Source organism: Mercenaria mercenaria, unplaced genomic scaffold (genome assembly GCF_021730395.1).
Source record: "Mercenaria mercenaria strain notata unplaced genomic scaffold, MADL_Memer_1 contig_1605, whole genome shotgun sequence".
NCBI lineage: Eukaryota > Metazoa > Mollusca > Bivalvia > Venerida > Veneridae > Mercenaria > Mercenaria mercenaria.
The window spans coordinates 25,492-44,437 of NW_026459594.1; the positions used below are offsets into that span (position 1 = coordinate 25,492).

Consider the following 18,946-nt stretch of genomic DNA (forward strand, 5'->3'; position numbering starts at 1 on the left):
GTGATTTTAATAGCCCACCATCTCATGATGGTGGGCTAAAAATGCATTCAGGCACATAGCTTTTAGAAATAATAAATTATGTGTATTTTGAACAATGATATCTCTTTATTGCTGGATTTTATTATACATAAAAAACTGATCGTTATTTAGACAACACAAGGGGAATTATGCATTTCTAATATATAAAGTCCTTCTGTCCATATTCCATTTTATCTAATAAAAATGCAACTGAACGCTTAATTTCTAATAAAATCCAGCAATTATCTTTTTTTCTGGTTTTATTTTGTTACTTTTAATAAAAAGATCATAATCATTGAATAAACAAACTTTTAATTTCTTCTATTAAGTTTTAAGGAATTATTTAATGGTTAAGGAGTGAGAATTGCTTTGCTATGAGAGTTATTATTTAATTGGCCTGGACATTACCCAACATCAATTAAAATAATTTTGTGTACATTCTAAACAAAAACAAAAACAGCATTTCAATCAATAAAATGCAAAACACAGGAAATAACCAATTTATCTGTAGGCAATAAAATTTATGCTTCCCTGACAATAATTAGGCTACATGTCAAGTCTACAGGGGTTTTATGGACCCTTATCAGACTGGACCAGACAGGATCTTGTATATTGGGGATTAAAAAGTCTGGTATTTGGGGGGGGTCACTTATATAGGAGATTTTCTTTGTCTTTAAAGCATCAGTAAGTTGATTTCTAACATCACTGATCATGTTTAAAGCATAGAAAGTGCAGTTTTGTAACTTTTTGTTAGAAAGTTGAAAAAAATATTCTCCAAGGCCATAAAAACATTTAGGGTCCGGCCAATAATTTAGGGTAGGTCGGGATACCGGAGACGAAGAATTTTTTTTTATGCCTAATGTAAATTGCACTTACAAATGCTTCAGAAACAATAAGCGATACAGCTATTGCCGTCTGCTTCCAGAATCCATCATGGTCTTTGTTGCCAAGGACCTTGTAATACTTGCTTGGCACCATTCCAATATTGTAGATTATATATTGTTCTGAAATTTATACATACATTATAAAAGCATAACACCTCTGTTCATCGTACATATTAACACCTATCAAAAGTCTGAAAATGTCAAATAAATACGAACCCATGCAATACCATACTATAATTACAAGATAACTTCAAGTGAACATTCTTTCTCAGTTGATGTAAAAATCTGAATTTTTTCATTTTCACAACTGCTTAGAATAAATGTTTACCTGACAGAGAGTATTAATATAAAATTAATGAAGATTTTGTTTGTCATTTTGTTAGTAATCTCGTATGTTTTTCTTCTTTTAGACCAGTGTTTTCTGAACTTTTCCCAATTTCATACATCATTCTCTTTTACGAGGTAACTTTTCATCAAGATATGAGAGAAATTCCTTTATTACCATGAAATCTTTAAGAAAGCCACTTTAAGTGACCATCATAAATAAAAGCATCAACATTACAAAAGCTTTTAAATAGAAACAACGGTGAACCAATCAAAACTTACCTAACAAACCAAGGCAGAGCAGAAGAACAAACAATAAGACAGGTTTGCTTATCCATGATGGAAACAACCAAGGAAGCAGACGGAAAAACCTCTTGAAGAACTCCAAGTCAAAACGATGACTGAAAAAGAGTCAAATTATAGCTCAAGGTAGATAATTCAAAATGTACTACAAAGAATGTAGTCCAGACAACTTATTCCACTTCATATGCCAGGACAGGTTTTAACAATAGGTGGAAAGAAGAAAATATAAAAAAGAGCTGTCCATGAGACAGCATATTTGGCTATTATCTAAGTCAAACAAGGGCCATCACTTGAAAAGACTATATATACTATACATTGTACTACTAAACTAATTTATTTTAAAAAATCTATTAACAAGAGCTGTCTCCATAGGATGACACATGCCCCCGATGGCACTTTGAATGAATAGTTATGGCCGATGTTAGAGTTTAGGACCTTTGACCTAAGGAGCTGGGTCTTGCGCACGACAAGTCGTCTAACTGTGTCACACATTCATGCGTAGTTATTTTAAAATCCATGCATGAATGACAATGACATGGACCAGACATGCCCATCAATGCACTATCCTTTAACGTCTAAGTGTGACCTTGACCTTTGAGCTACGGACCTGGGTCTTGCACACGACACGTCGTCTTACTGTGGTACACATTCATGCCAAGTTATTTGAAAATCCATCCATCAATGACAAAGATATGGTCCGTACACGCCCATCAATGCACTATCCTTTAACGTCTAAGTGTGACCTTGACCTTTGAGCTACGGACCTGGGTCTTGCGCGCGACATGTCGTCTTACTGTGGTACACATTCATGCATAGTTATTTGAAAATCCATCCATCGATGACAAAGATATGGACCGGACACGCCCATCAATGCACTATCCTTTAACGTCTAAGTGTGACCTTGACCTTTGAGCTACGGACCTGGGTCTTGCACACGACACGTCGTCTTACTGTGGTACACATTCATGCCAAGTTATTTGAAAATCCATCCATCAATGACAAAGATATGGTCCGTACAAGCCCATCAATGCACTATCCTTTAACGTCTAAGTGTGACCTTGACCTTTGAGCTACGGACCTGGGTCTTGCGCGCGACACGTCATCTTACTGTGGTACACATTCATGCCAAGTTATTTGAAAATCCATCCATCGATGACAAAGATATGGACCGGACACGCCCATCAATGCACTATCCTTTAATGTCTAAGTGTGACCTTGACCTTTGAGCTACGGACCTGGGTCTTGCGCGCGACACGTCGTCTTACTGTGGTACACATTCATGCCAAGTTATTTGAAAATCCATCCATCGATGACAAAGATATGGACCGGACACGAAAATTGCGGACAGACCAACAGACTGACAGACCGACAGACGGTTCAAAAACTATATGCATCCCTTCGGGGGCATAAAAATTCACATGCTATTATGGCAATGATAAGAACTTGCATGCAAAATTTCAATCAAATTTTCTAAGTCAAATCCGGTCCCTAATCTGAATTAACTAATCATACTGGACACAACTGATTCTGTATTTGCGACCAGTGCTGATCATGATCAGCCTGCACATCCATGATCTGCATTATTTGCCATTCAGTTAGTATCTTTTTGGTATGCACCCCTTTTAACAGCAAATGGTACTGTCCCAATTGAAAGATGGACAGGTTCATTATAGAAATTTAGCAGGGTAAGACTGTAAAGGCAATCAGTAATTTCGGTGTCATTATGTGTTACAGTATAATATTTTGTCATTCTTGGGATGATAACGTTATCATGCTCCTGGCTTTCCATTCATACCAGATAGAATGCCGAAATCACATATTACAGTATATACATACAAGAATACATAATCAAAGGCAAATCTCTGATTTAATTACACTTTCAATCATAAGTTCTCTAGTTACTTAGTTATGTGAATATACGTGACCTGATGGATGTCTAAAGTGAAGTTAAAATGCAGACTATGTTACTGAAATAAAGATTGACAGTTAGTTTTACATAAAAAAATTAATTTAGAGAAATCCAATGCCTATTTTTCACTAAAACATAAAACACTTTAGGTACGCAACTTCAAATGCAAAATGTCCTAATCAAATGCATTTAACTATATATAGAAATATAGAAATTACGCTGCATTCAAAATTAGGGGTTATGCAGTAACAGTAGATTGATTTTTAGCTCGATTATTCAAAGAATAGTAGAGCTATTGGACTATTTGAAAAACAATTTGCATAGTACTGATAATACACATAAACTTATGATGTTAATTTAACATTTACATAACATACTATAATCTATGTAATTATTGTTCATGTTTTCAAATATAAAATTTGTTTCTAACTTCATTACTGTAAAATCATTTAATTTCGTGGGCATGAAATTTCATGGTTCTGGTCAAAACGGCAATTTCGTGGGGATATGAATTTGTGGATTTTAACTTTTGAACATAAAATGAATGGGAATTTTACTTGTTCGTTGGGATTAAATTTCGTGGATTGACTCAAACATGAAAGTCCCCTACGAATATTAATGATTTCACAGTATTTCAGTAGGTTGGGAAACATTGACTGGAAAGCATTGTACCAAGTTTCAGCTGTCACTGCAATACAGCTAAATACACAGTTGTACACAGAATTTCAACTGAATTTTCTAAATCAAATAAAGGCCAAAATTAAATTAAATTTAACCAAGAGGTATCTTACTTGCTTACATAACTAAAAAGCTTTGTGTTTAGTCTCAATCCAATTCATACAGTTGTTACTGAGATGCAGCTAGAAAGTTCGCTGCAAGCAGAACTTAAAAGAATTTTCAAACTAGAAAAAAAAGGACAATTTATTTAAATCAGTTTCAAAAATTATCTGACTTGGTTCATACAGTAGGTTAAATAATTGAGAAAACTTGTATTGTTTCAACACAATAAGTAATAGAAAGAGCATTGAAACTCGAGGGTAAACAATTTGTACGAGGGGGCATAGCCCGCCCCCCCCCCCCCACCCCGAGTATAAATCGTTTACCCGAGAGTTTTAGTGTTCTTTCTGTTTTGTATCATAGCCATCCATATATGGTAGTTATAGGCGTTCCACACTGCCATATACAGCAGTTCAGTGTGTACTTAAAACCCTTGCGTTACAAATGTGTAAGGCCCAGGTAAAATAAACCAATGCCAGAGCAGAAAATCAATATGATACACTTCGATGTCTACTGTTCCAGACATGCCGGCATACTTTCCTATCCAACAGTGCGGTAACTAGCGTGCGGGTATTCACACTTTCAGTTATTGCACCCTGTACTCAGTGTATACGATTTACCTGCACAAAATTTGTTAAGAAAAAACACCAAGCTATGATACAATTATATACATGCAACGAATAGTCTGATGTTTATGATCCTGCACACAAAACTTTTACCATGTGTGAAGCTGAAACTCTTTATGTAGAATAGCTCCCACTAGCCTCAACAGTCCAGCTAAAAGGTGCAAAAGCCACAAAATTGCAATTTATGCATCTTTGGTATGACCTTCAATACTGCAGACTGGAGAATTAAACAGTTTTTACTTCATTTTTTGCATCATTTCAAGTTTTATTCCACTTTCTCCTGAAAATTTTGGTTTTTGTAGGTTTATTATCCTCAACGGAAACCATCAATAACATAATTATTATAATGGAGTTAATCATAAAATTCAAGCAACTGTCACCATCCTAAACTGAGATACTTAATCAAAGATCAATCAGTTGCAAATATACCAACACCTGTATTTCTATAACTTCTGTGATTATAAGGCAGTTAAGGGGAAATAGGACAGTTGTGTGGGTTTTTATATAGGGCCTAAAGCAAATAAGGGTACATTTTAGTGAAGCAAAAAATAAAGTTAGTAAGAAAGAACAATCTTTGCACAAATATAGATTAACAGTTGACTTTTGTGATAAGGCAGCCTGAAACCATTTATGTTTCAAATTTCAGGCAAATCGGATGATCGGTTGAAAATTAATTAACATTTGAAGTTACAGAATTTCTCAAAAAATAGCTATTTTCGTGTGACATAATCTTTTTTTGTTTTAATATTTTATTTAGAAAATATTCTGTATCAACTGTTTTACACATTTACCATGTTTATACAGTATGTTGACCATAACCCTATAAATGTTAACTGCTGAAATATTCAGATTTATTTTCCAAAAAAATTTTGAACATGTTTTGAAAAGTACCCAAATGAAGCCAAACACCTTAATTTATACCTTTCTCATATATTTATGTGTTAAAAGAAAATATGTTAACATATTAGAAAGTAAAATGTTCTTTTGGATAGCTAATACAATATACTTTAATACAAACATTTCAGTTTTTGCATACATTTGCATGTCATCGCACATTAAGTATTCTTTTATGCTTGTTTTTTGTCCCAACCCTAACGGTTTAACAGTCAACTTGTTCCTTTGCTTGCAGAATGTTGTTTTAATGAGTTTTGCACATTATATTCCTTAAGACTTATTGTTTGCACTAATATTTCAGATATTGCTGTATTTCTACTCAACCCACCATTAGGGCATCCTTAATTTTGTCCCAACCCTAACGCTTTTTTGTCCCAACCCTAACATGCTTTTTTTTAACTTGTTTACTGTAACAGGATTAATGGTAAAATGTTTTAGAGAAATTATTTACAACAACATATTCAAGCTTTTTCATATAAAATTTCACTTCAATGTTCTTGTACAAGTCCTTCTACTTTTTCGCATCATATAAGCTGAAAATTTCAGGAAACGAAAAGTCAAGTACATGGAATGACAAAAATAAGTAAAGTGTTTCTGAAATTAAACTAAATCTAGTTAATCCTAACTGTAACTTGTTCAACAGTGCATTTCAATTCATCAATTTAACATATAGCTTTTAGTAAGTCACTTTAAGCCTTCTAGTCAGTACCGTTAGGGTTGGGACACTTTTTTGGCTTTAATGACAGTTGCTGAATTAATTATGTGTTTTCAAATGCTGGAAAGGAGTACATGACTGTATTAAAAATTAAAATTGAAATTAACAACAAAGTTAACATAAAAAAAGAAATCATTAAGCAAAGAAAGTAAAAGTAAAAGCAAATCAAAGGATGTGGCATACATAAAATTTAAAGACAATGAAATTGAAATGAGCCAAAAATACGAACAGTAAACTCTGCTTATCATGAACTCCTTAGGACCTTTCATAATTATGTGCTCCTTACATCCCGAGTTACTTTAGTTATATCCACATAAAATGATTTACTTATAAATGTATGATATATGTAAACTGAAGAAAAGGAATAAGACAAACAAGAATTATCAAGTCAGATATGATAAAAGTGGTGACCATCAATTTCACATTTATTTTCTACTGTTGTAGTTTTATATTTCCCCTCCATATCTATTTTTTATTTATGAGCAAGTAACTGAACACAGTGACAGTCTTAATGATATTAATTCAAGAAAGTTGATTTTATCTTACATATCTTAGCTGGAAGAACCATATTATAAACTCAAAGACCATTTTACCTCTACAATCAATCTGTTTTCTGGTTACAATCATGGTAAGTCAGTTACATCCTTGAAAAGCGAGTTTATCTACATACATCATATAAATGCTCACTTTTATTAAGAATCAAATTTAAATCACACAAATACTGCAGAAAATTACATGTATTTTCGATGTATTTTATTTGCCATAAAGATAATAATGCAGGCTGAGATATTCATTTATGCAAGTCTGGCAGGGAAAAATATGATGCAGATGACAAAAGAAAAATCCAAAAACAACATATCTTTTAAAATACTGATACTAAAGAATATGTAGATCTTTATGAATACATGTACAGTATTGTCCAGTCTTCCTTTTCCGACAGGAATACTAATATATTGTTCACTTTTCCTAAAGATTTGTTTCAACCGTTTATATGTACATTAGATAAAAAAAATTTAGGACCAGGCCAAACAAATATGTTAGTTATATCCAAAGCTGTTATAACCAGTATTTACTGTAAAATCTAAGAGTGCTTAGTATTAGAACATTGTTTACATTGTGGAATTGACAATACCTTTGAGATCAGTGAATTATACCAGTCATTGCTACAGTTTACAAGTTTTTAGTTCTCATATTTGTTGAACATACATCACTATGTCCCAACCCTAACGCTACAAAGACAATTCTCTTCATAAAAAAGTGTTAAAAATAAATAATGGTGGTACTATTAACTATATTAAAGTATGTTTTAAATGTTGCTTTGTTATGTTAGTAACTAGTTATGTTGATATTTTTGTTCATTCTTGTGACAATTTTTAAAGCTAATGAAAACGTTTCATTTTAAAACTTCATTGTAGTGTAAGATTCTTGACAAGAAAGATCATACTTAGCAATTTACTTTAAATAAGATTATTAAGGAACATTTAACAGTAAGTTGTAAAACAATATTACTGTACAAGGAATGTTTTAAATAAATCTAACCACTTAAAAGCAGCATTTTTATGTTACTGAAAAATGTCCCAACCCTAACACTTTTTGAAGATTCCCTCATTTTGTGACTTTTTCTTAGAAAGGTAAAGGGGAGAATATATTTTTATTGTTGTATTGATTAATTGTTCCCCCAAGGTTATGTTAGAGACACTAAAATGTGAACAACAGTGTTTTAAGCCTTTTGTTATTAGTAAACTTAAAACATTTGATATTTTCTTGATAAATACATGTAGCAAAAATAAATCGAAATCAGGTTCAGACTGTAATATTCTTTTATGTTCGTTGACCTAAGTTTCCCTGTATTATATGAAACTTTCAGTTCTGAAGAAATATAATTATTAATAACACTAGTCATTTCATAAATTCACATATATATATATAACATGTCCCAACCCTAACAGTCAAATTAAAACTACTGGCTAATATCAGAAACTAATATCTTATGGGTGGTTCATATTAGAATAATGAAACTCGACACATACATAGATGTTGCATTGTTTTATGTGTTAAGCTGTTAGTTTTTATTTTACATGTTCATAATTACTCAAAATAAAATTTCTATTTGTCATTATTGACTTTCTTCTATTCATTTCCTGAATTATTCTGAAAAAAAAATACTGAAAAGCAAATATGGCCCATGTAAAACACAGAAATCCATTTGTTCAAATCATGTGCACCCTAGAATAAGTTTATCTGCTGTCAATCATCATTTACTTTGTGACTTTTTCAATGTAACTTAAGCAATTTTTCTTTAATTTTTGTATTAATTTGACAACATCCTTGTAGTGTTTTTCAAAGACGGTCAATTACTTTTCTAAAACCTAACATTTTTTATAAACTTTGATGGTTATGCTGTCTAATGAAACTAAAAAAAGTTAATTCAAAGACAATACATTTTTTGACAAAATGTCACACTTTATTTGCTCTAGGCCATAGGCAAAGAAGGCAAATTTAAACTAGCGGAGAGAATTTTCTTAAACTTTGCATGATATTAGAAACAAATTTATGAAAAAAAAAAACTGGGTGTCCCGATGCTACTTTTTTAGTAATCTTCCCCTGAATGCCAGATTTTTGTTCTTTTATGTCATTTTCAATGGCAGATAACTCAAAATCTAGCATACGGATACCTTATTTCATTTCACATTATTTTTTGTTATTACATTTCCGTCATTATGCAAAGTTTTAAACCATTCTATTAAACAGAATTTTATGCTGTGTTTCAATGAGTAAGGCCATCCTTAAAAAATTGTTTGTTTGCAGTAACGCGACCCAGAATTTTTAGTGTGGGTAGGTAGGTAGGGATTTTTTTTTTTTTTCGTTTTTTTTTTTTTGTATGCTAATTGTACAACACCTGCATTTTCTTTTTAACCCTCTGGTTTATACACCTTTTGGGTACTAACACTTCTCTGTAGAATGCTAACTTGATTGTAACATATCTGCAAGGGTGGTAGTTTTCACATAGTATGAATACTAATATTAATATCACCTTTTTAATAACAATAAAAATAACAGATAGCCTGACACCAGTCAGAAACAGAGTTTATTATCTCCATATGAAACTTAAAAATTTAAGATTATCAATATATTAAACAAAAATAATTGGCGAGACCTTTTGAATGTCCTTGCACTGGCTGGGGTAATAAAAAAACATTACATTCCTTAGGATTCCTACTCCAATGGACAGCATTGAAGTACATAGCAAAATCTTTGATATTTTACCCTGTAGACCTGAGTCTGATTACTAGCACCGCACTCCTTCAAAGCCTATGTATCATGTAATTTTTAGACAATACTTAATTGTTTTACATTGTTTACTCAGGGCTAATATTTTAGGGAGAAGTCATTTCTTCCTCAGCTAAGATTATGGAGAAGTGGAGAAATTTTAGGGAGAGGTGGAGTGATTTTAGGGAAACGTGGAAAGATTTTTAATAGCGCCATGACATGCAAGTTGAAAATGGAACTAAATATACTTTTTTTTTTATTATTTCCTGTCTTTGTTTAAGTCTATTGATTTAAAGTAAATAACAAATTCACTGAAAATATCAGTGATTCTGTTTTCTTAACCTTCAATGTAAACCTAATTTCTTATCCTTGTGAATCTAATGTGATTAAACTGCAAATTAAAGTTTTTTTTCACTCTTGCAATGATTGCCTTAACCAAGAAAAGCCTAACCTGAATATGAATACAATTAAAAAAAGCTAGGTTAATTCCATATCAGCAAAAAATAAATCAAGCTCCCAGTGCTAATGCACTCAAAGTCAAAACACAAAAACCCATAAAAGCATTTCACAGTCACTTCTTGAATTAAATACATTTATTTATTTATTTATTTCAGTCTCTTCCATTTACAAACAATAAGTATATACAAATATACAACACAACATTAAAACATATGTAAATGGCCATTCAATTATAGAATTATAAGAGACATATAAAACGGTAAAAAACAATACTACAAACATTAAAATCCACCAGATGACTTAAAACAGTACGCACAATGTATTTATATGTATAAGCATAAGAGTGCTCGTGTGTGTAAATGCATGTGTGCTTGTGTGTGCTTTTTTTGTGTGATTGTTTGTGCGTGCTTGTGTGTGTTGGTGAGTGTATATCCATTACTTAAAAAGTATACAGACAAGTGTGTGTGTGTGTGTGTGTTTGTGTGTGTGTGTTTGTGTGTGTGTGTCTTTTTTTGTGTGTGTGTGTGATTGTTTATGCGTGCTTGCGTGTGTTGGTGAGTGTATATCCATTACTTAAAAAGTATACAGACAAGTGTGTGTGTGTGTGTGTGTGTGTGTGTGTGTGTGTGTGAATCTGATGAGATAAAGTTACCTCAGAGTGTACTAATACACTAAGTGTGGAAGTCAAATCCATATTTAATGAAAACGTGACAGTCACATTCCATAAAATATTAAAACACCATTTATATAAACCGTACTCTACCAATGATACATATTTATTATAACAGTTGGTACTAAAAACCATACTAATAGACATAGTTGGTACTAAAAACTATACTAATAGACAAAAGATAGATTTGTGAAGTTGGCACTAATCCTGCCTGGTTCACTGGTTCATGTTTAAAAAGGATGTACTAAGAAAGTTAAAGTAAAAAGAATACTAAACAAAGTATTTAAGATAGTGGATAATACTTCAGATCAGATCTAGAGCAACATGGTTAATACCTACTTCCTAAATAACAATTTACCCTCATTCAGAAAGAGATTAAAACTAATCAAATTTAGTGGAAAAAAGACTGAAATTCTATGTAGAATTATTTACATAAGTACAATTTACGACGGTCTAGAATTTTACAACAGGTTTTGGCAACAGATCTTACTAACAATGGTTTTGTAAACAGATATTTCAGTTGTTCTTGTTCTGGCAAATTCTTGAAATTTTCATTGTTTTTAACAACATAACTGAAAAGAGACTCCCTTAAATCATTATATAAGGAACATTTCAAAATAACATGTTTTTCATCTTCCACAATATTAGGACAGAACGGGCAAATTCTATTTTCAACTTGTAAATTTTCATATCTACCACTCTCTATACGTATTGGTGCTACACCACATCGAAATTTACATAAGGCAGAGCTAATGCACTCAAAGTCAAAACACAAAAACCCATAAAAGCATTTCACAGTCACTTCTTGAATTAAATACATGTCAATAGCAGTGACATCACTATGACATCACACAGAATACAGGTCTTCTTTGATCTGCTAGTGTCTTCTTTGATCTGCTACTGTCGGCACACATTAAAAGAAACAGTTGTCAAACAGGTTAATCCCAGTTTCTGATGGCAGGTGTCAAAAATTTGCATGGATTTCAGTTACATTATTTAAGTCACAGAAAGTTTCAGTAATAATAACTATGTTTCTAAAGTCTGGGTTTTGAAAAATAGGAAAAAGTGGACCCATGGAAATTTAATTTCACTTAAATAGGAAAATCTAGAAATGTAAACATTATGGATTTCTTTCGCTGGTTTAGTCATTGCATTGAAAGGATGTTTAACTTTTATAAATAAATTTTCAGGTAAGAAAATTGTGTTTGTCTAATATTTTTGACGTTTATTGTGCTCTTTCCAAGTGACTTGTGCAGTGTCACTGCACTTTTATCCTCGGGGCAGATTAAAAAGATTACGCAACGACAAAAGATCGAAACTAAAATTATTATTTGTTTGCAAAATTGTTTGAGAAATTAAGATAGAATGATATCCAAGAATTTATCTATCCCAGATGTTTTACGTACGAGAAAAATCATTATTTTACAAATCTAAAACGTCTGCAGTATTGCACAGGTAACACTATGTACCACGATTTGTCCATGTGGAATTTTCTAAACAACTTCTTGCATGAATTTTTTGTAGTATATCAGGATATCGGCAGGGCGTTCGGTAGACCCGAGGTTCTGGGTTTTCACTCGCACTTATCGAGAAAAACTCGTATTTAACCCGCACAAAAAATGTCCCGTGCGTCGGCTTGACTTCTTCTTATTTAAGTTTAATAAGGGTCCATCCGCCCGTAAGGGCACAGTATAGCATGAAAGCTATGTGGAGTATAGACCCCCGGCATGTCACCAGGCATGCCGTTAAAGATACTTTTTGAAGCCAAAGTGGTGAGAATTTACCTCTACGCAATTTCCGTAGAGTATATGCCAAAGATAAGTAATTTTGATGCCGAAAATGAGTCACTGTCGCGGCCAATGAGACCTAAATGACAGCTCCCCTGTGGTAGCCAATAGACAATATCCAAGAAGGTGTGGCAAGCATTGCCCTTAAAAGGGCGGTTGAGGCCTCTGGTCCAAGGTGTCTCCCGTGGTGTCGCTGCCCCTCCCCACTCGCCCCTCACGTTGAGCGTGAAGTTTGAGCGGCTCGGGGTCTTCTCTGCATGCCGTCTAAGTACTGGCAGGTCTTCTATCTGGTCAACACATCCGTGCCACGCAGAGTGTCCCGCGAAGATCTGTCGCAGCGTTCTGTTGTTGCTTGTCATCTATCGCCATGCAGGAGTTCCATCATTACCACCCGAGTTGAATGGAGCCGGGTGGCCGAAGCCTTTTTGTTAGATAAAACAACCGAAGTTGAGTAGTTTGGCTCCCCCGGGTAGAGTTGTTGGAAGTCTGCATGGCCCATCTCATCGTCCCAACCTTTGCAGGGCCACTCCCTCCGGAATTAGTCAGGACACCGACAGCTGTCTTGGCTCCACTTCTGTCGATGCCCTGTGCCTTCTCCGCGACGAGCACGCTCCGGAGGGCTGGAGAAGTGCGTCGGCTTGACCCGAGGAAATTTTCTTTTATGCGTCTCGAGTTTGAAAGTACTGCCCCTTGTCAATCAAAATCCCGGTGAATTCCAATATTGTTCGCCGCCATAAGCGGAAGTATGGCAGTAGGCGGAGCTTGGTATATTAATCAGCTTCTGGCAGATGTCAATCATGCCACGCGCCGACTGACACGTGGGCTTCTCGCGGTTTGTATTTGGTACAATAATGTCCGTCATTGCCAAAGGTATTTATTGATCAATGTGTAAAAGTTAATTGATAAACAATGCATAGAAGAGCAGCCTATTATCGTATTTGTGTCACTTGTTAATTAGCGGTATACAGAAAGCTAAACATTCACATATTTTGTTTCTTATCGGTCATATCGATTATTCATGTAGTTGAACCTCAACGAACACTGTCTAGAAAAACTTAGCGATACAAATAGTTACCCAAAAGAAATAACGAAACGGGAAAGAATAAAAACACCGATAAAAAAAAAATCCGAGTTTTGGGTTAAAAAATTGTTTGAGTCGCGGCGATTTTCGTGAGTCGGTCGCGTTACTGCAAACAAACAATTTTTTAAGGATGGCCTAAACATACTGCGCATTTTTGTTGAAAAAAAGGGCATAATTGGAAGAAATTTTCTATTTGCTTGCATAAGCGACTATAGAATAAAATCCTTCTCATAGAATTCCTGCAAATTTTGTACAGCTGCAGGAAATAAAGTACGAAACCCTAATCTGAAATCAAATAAAGTGCAACTAACCATTAGCGTGCGTTATCTGATCTTGAAAATGACCTAAAAGAGCAAAAAACTCGCATTCAGGGGCAGATAACTCAAAAAGTAGCACGGGAACCCCATTTTTTTTGCATAAATTTGTTTCTAATATGATGCAATATGATCATGCAAAGTTTAAGAAAATTCTCTCTACTAGTTAAAATTTTTCATTCTATGCATATATAAAAATCCCACACAACTGTCCTATTTCAGATTAATTAATATCAAAATATTTGAAAACAAGGTTATACCTTTTTGTTTGAATTCCAGACTGTTTTTCCATGCTGTCTTTAATCCTGATTTGTGAAAACTTTCAGAAAACAGCTACAGTAACTGATTCTCTGTTACAACATTTCAGATTTCACTATTGTCTGTAGCTGTTACTCTGGCTAACAATTTAAACACAACATGCCTTTCTATCTGAAAATAAAAACAACTTTTGTTGTATGACATTTTGCATAGTTAAACATGTCCATGTGCAAATGAACTGTATACAGTCATGTTAGATATTAGGTGCACACTGCACACACACATTTATATTTAAACTAGAAATGTGTCCATGGGACACAGATGCCCCCACTACATGACATTTAAATGACAATTTTTTCCCAGGTCAGGGGTCATAACTCGTACAATACTGAATGAATCCGGACGCGAAACCCCAGGTGCACAACTGCACATGCTGACCAACATTCCTGTAAACTTTGGTGACTCTGGGTCAAATACTTTTGGAGCTACGCACAACACAACATTAAAATGACCAATTTTTAACTAAGTCAGGGGCCATAACTCCTACACGACTGAATGAATCCAGACAAGAAACCCCAGGTGCACAACTGCACATGCTGACCAACATTCCTGTAAACTTTGGTGACTCTAGGTCAAATACTTTTGGAGCTACCATGAGTTTAACTAAGTCAGGGACTATAACTCCTACAAGACTGAATGAATCCGGACGCGAAACCCCAGGTGCACAACTGCACATGCTGACTAACATTCCTGTAAACTTTGGTGACTCTAGGTCAAATACTTTTGGAGCTATGCACGACACAACATTAAAATGACAAATTTTTTACTAAGTCAGGGGCCATAACTCCTACATGACTGGATGAATCCGGACGCGAAACCCCAGGTGCACAACTACACATGCTGACCAACATTCCTGTAAAGTTTTGAGACTCTAAGTCATATACGTTTGGAGCTAGGCGCGACACAACACAAAAATGACCAATTTTTACAGTCAGGGGCCATAACTTCTACATGACTGAATGAATCCGGACGCGAAACCCCAGGTGCACAACTACACATGCTGACCAACATTCCTGTAAAGTTTTGTGACTCTACGTCAAATACTTTTGGAGCTAGGCACGACACAACATTCTCGTAAGGACGGACGGAAGGACGGACGGACAAGGGCAAATCTATATGCCCCCCCCCACAAAGTGGGGGCACAAAAAACATGCGCCAGAATGATTTTGAATCAATGTTTTATTATAAAGCCTGGAAAGTGCTTTAATAAAAGCATTACATATGGGAAGAGAAAATAACGAATATGAAGATATTGAAGGATTTTTCTTTTCCAATGAATTAATTCAAGTACTAGGGATATGGAGTAATATGGACAATGATTGGCCATATTTCCCATGTGAACAGTCAAACGATAGCGTAATAATTATTTATAACTGCAATCAAACAAAATGTGAATTCAAAATAATTAACACTTTTACCTCGTCAGCACACCATTTCTATACTACCTCCATGGTACAAGATAGCTTCAAATTATTATTATTATGTATATAAACCACATGTAAATAAACTTCTCACTGACTTTTCTTACTATATATCGAAATAATAAGGCATAATCTTCAAATGTATTCCATTTTTTAAATTTCTATAAAACACTTTTCATTCACAGAGGTGTTTTAATAAAATTTATAAACACCCCTATTTTGTCAGTACAGGATCTAGCTACATTTTTCATATGATGACATGTGAAAATAACAATACAAACAAACATCTTAAATTAGCCTCACTCATCTGGCTAATCAGGATGGTTTAATTACTAAATATGATCTGATATATAGGCCAGTGAAAGTCAAATATTATCACCCTGTCCCTAAACCAGAGCAACTGATAAGATGCGTGTTTGCATAAATATCCAACTAAAATTTGCAAAATATCCAAAATATTTATTTCTAATGTGTATGAAAACTCAAACAAAAAATCAAAATACCCAATTCTCATCCAGATGCATGCATATCTTCAAATTACTGTAAGATGTGTCCATGTATCTACCCTACCGCTCAAATACTCATGGTATCATTTAATTGTCAGAGTAGGAGTCTCTGGCACTCACTAACAGTGATACAGTCCTATCCTATTTCTTCATCTGGTAGATAAATTATGCCCTTAAAATTAAGCGTCTGTTAGCAAAATGGTGTTGAAATTGGAAGGAAAAAAATCAAGAGGATTTACAGCAGACAGTTCATACAACTAAATTTTTCAAGAGTAATAAGTCGGTCTCAGATGGGGAGAAGGATACTGAAAGTATTTTAGACAACATTATCTCAAGTTGTGCAAGTTATTAAGAAATTATGAGTGATCTACTAGACGATGTATTATCCGCAGTAAACAAAAGTTATTATCAGAAATTTGCACATTCCTGTGAGCGTGAAAATAAAAAACTTTGAGGCTAATCAAATGAAAAGAGACTGTCCTGTAATATATGCAAGGCAAAGAAAGAAAAACCGAAACTCATTAGCATTTGAGTCAGTGATAGTAACAAACAAATTTACTGTTTTTTCTTTGTTCTTCAGTTCCATATTGTGTTGAAAGCATACAAATTTGATCAGCTTCCATTAAAATGCATAGATACCCAATTAAAATGAACATCTGTTGTCAGCTAGACAAATACACTGGCTGGGCAGATTAGACATTCGAACGTCAGTTACTAAAGAGCCAAGTGATTTGGTCTGCAGTCGAGACATGCAGTGTACTGTTTGTTTGTTGATGTTTTAAACTTAGTTTGTTGATGTTGTAAGCTTAGTCTTCTATGTGCTTTAAACGTAGTCTTTTATGTGCTTTCTTTTATATGATCTAGAGGAAGGTGCTAAAGGCCACACCAAACTTAGTAAATATGCTACTGGCATTCACTAAATCTTAAAATGCCTTTAAAAATTTCTTTTGCCTTTTATTTTTCTTTTATATATAGTTGTTGCCAAAATTTAGTTTAATCATATTTTATTGCATATATATATTCACATATGCATAAATCACATTTAATACAAGCATTAAATCAAATACATACAAATGGGTTGGGCCAAAAGTTATTCCAACATTATCTAGGGCCCTCCCCAAAGGTGCCAAAATTAGCAACTTCTATGCAATAAACTCACCATGTAGTGTAGTATATGTATGTCATTTCCCTTTTACTTATGTACTTATTTTTTTACCTGTTTGTGCTTATATGTGCTATGCATGTAAGTTTCTTTTTAATCATGTAACCATGCCATTCTTAACCACGTACTGCAATGTAATTTTTATGTTTTAATATGCCCAACTTTCACTTATATTTCTTTTTTGTTAATTTCTGTTTTCTTTGTTTGTCAGGAAATAGCTCATGAGCTAATGTTTTTGTTATACTTTATCCAACGTAAAATAAAGATTCTTGTATCTTGTATGGGGCAGTATGTTTTAGAATAACCTAATGACTCAAGGCAATACCCAATTAAAACCAAATGATGCTTACCTGTTGCTCTGCCTAAACATGCTGTTATTTGTACTAATTCAAATTGTATGTCAGAATGTCTGTCTGTAAGCCAGTGAAACATTGAGTTAGAAATTTACACAATCTACATGTCTATAACCTAAAATCTGACTCTTTTTTTTTTGTGTTTGTTTTGGGTTTAACGTCGTTTTTCAACAGTATTTCAGTCATGTAACGGCAGGCAGTTAACCTAACCAGTGTTCCTGGATTCTGTACCAGTACAAACCTGTTCTCCGCAAGTAACTGCCAACTTCCCCACATGAATCAGAGGTGGAGGACGAATGATTTCTGACACAATGTCGTTTATCAAATAGTCACGGAGAACATACGCCCAGCCCGAGGATCAAACTCACGACCCCGCGATCCGTAGACCGACGCTCTACCTACTGAGCTAAGCGGGCGGGTTAAAAATCTGACTCTAAAGCACCATCATTTTTAAATTTTCATGTTGGTCAAAAATTATAAATATACAGCTTATATTAATTTGTAATGTGATTTGATTATTGACAATAAACAAACACTGACGTGACTTGATTTACCATTAAAATGCTATCCTCACTGATATATTATTCTGTTACGAAACAATTTGAGTACGAATAAACCAACGGTACAACTTAAAATTTCAACCAAACAGCGAATTTATTTGATTATACTACGATGCCAAATGATGTCCGACCACTTAATATTTAATTATCTTGCTTCGATGTTCCACGTCAAGCCTCAATTATCAAATAACTTTCTCTTACTTACAAACTTACATCGCATGTTGTGTACATTTCCCAAAGGTCGGGGTCAAGGTCGATAGCTAGGGCATTCTAAATATAGATGTGGGATCAGGCAGCATGTTGTCCAGGGGCCCGGGCGTAGCCCGTCAGAAAGAAATGAAGGGCATATTTTACCATGTTTTTTTTTTATTCTTTGCCTGTTGAACTTTAATTGAAGTCTTTTTTTAAGCATTGCCTCATAAAACAATTTTCGGTGAGATTAGAAATCTACAATTGATTTTTTATGGATATCCTTAATTCATTTTATACAGTATATACTATAGATCTATCATTAATTCAATTGTGGTTATTGCAAATTCATTTTATAGCTAGATCTAATCGTATTTTTATATTTAAAAACAGATTTAAGGATATC

At 34.0% G+C, this 18,946-nt stretch overlaps 1 protein-coding gene across 2 annotated transcripts; it reads right to left on the minus strand.

The window, feature by feature from the left end:
* Positions 1 to 795: 795 nt before the first annotated feature.
* Positions 796 to 18,598, minus strand: LOC128551734 (lysosomal cobalamin transporter ABCD4-like). Of its 2 annotated transcripts, none has more exons than XM_053532646.1 (4): positions 18,557 to 18,598; positions 14,292 to 14,460; positions 1,509 to 1,627; positions 796 to 1,022 (listed from the first exon to the last, which is right to left on the minus strand). In XM_053532646.1, exons 2-4 carry the CDS (start codon positions 14,321 to 14,323, stop codon positions 811 to 813), a joined length of 363 nt encoding a protein of 120 aa, XP_053388621.1. In that variant the 5' UTR covers positions 14,324 to 14,460; positions 18,557 to 18,598; the 3' UTR covers positions 796 to 810. The 2 variants fall into 2 exon arrangements, with proteins under 2 accessions (XP_053388621.1, XP_053388622.1); XM_053532647.1 differs by having other exon boundaries at positions 18,565 to 18,585.
* Between the last annotated feature and the right edge of the window lie 348 nt (positions 18,599 to 18,946).

Bases quoted from the DNA above. Each gene is read 5' to 3' on its own strand.
- LOC128551734 (XM_053532646.1), bottom strand. From the start codon at position 14,323: ATGGAAAAACAGTCTGGAATTCAAACAAAAAG. The intron at 1,628-14,291 runs GTATAACCTTGT...ACTCTTTTTCAG, and splicing joins TCTGGAATTCAAACAAAAAG to TCATCGTTTTGACTTGGAGT. The intron at 1,023-1,508 runs GTAAGTTTTGAT...TATAAATTTCAG, and splicing joins GCTCTGCCTTGGTTTGTTAG to AACAATATATAATCTACAAT.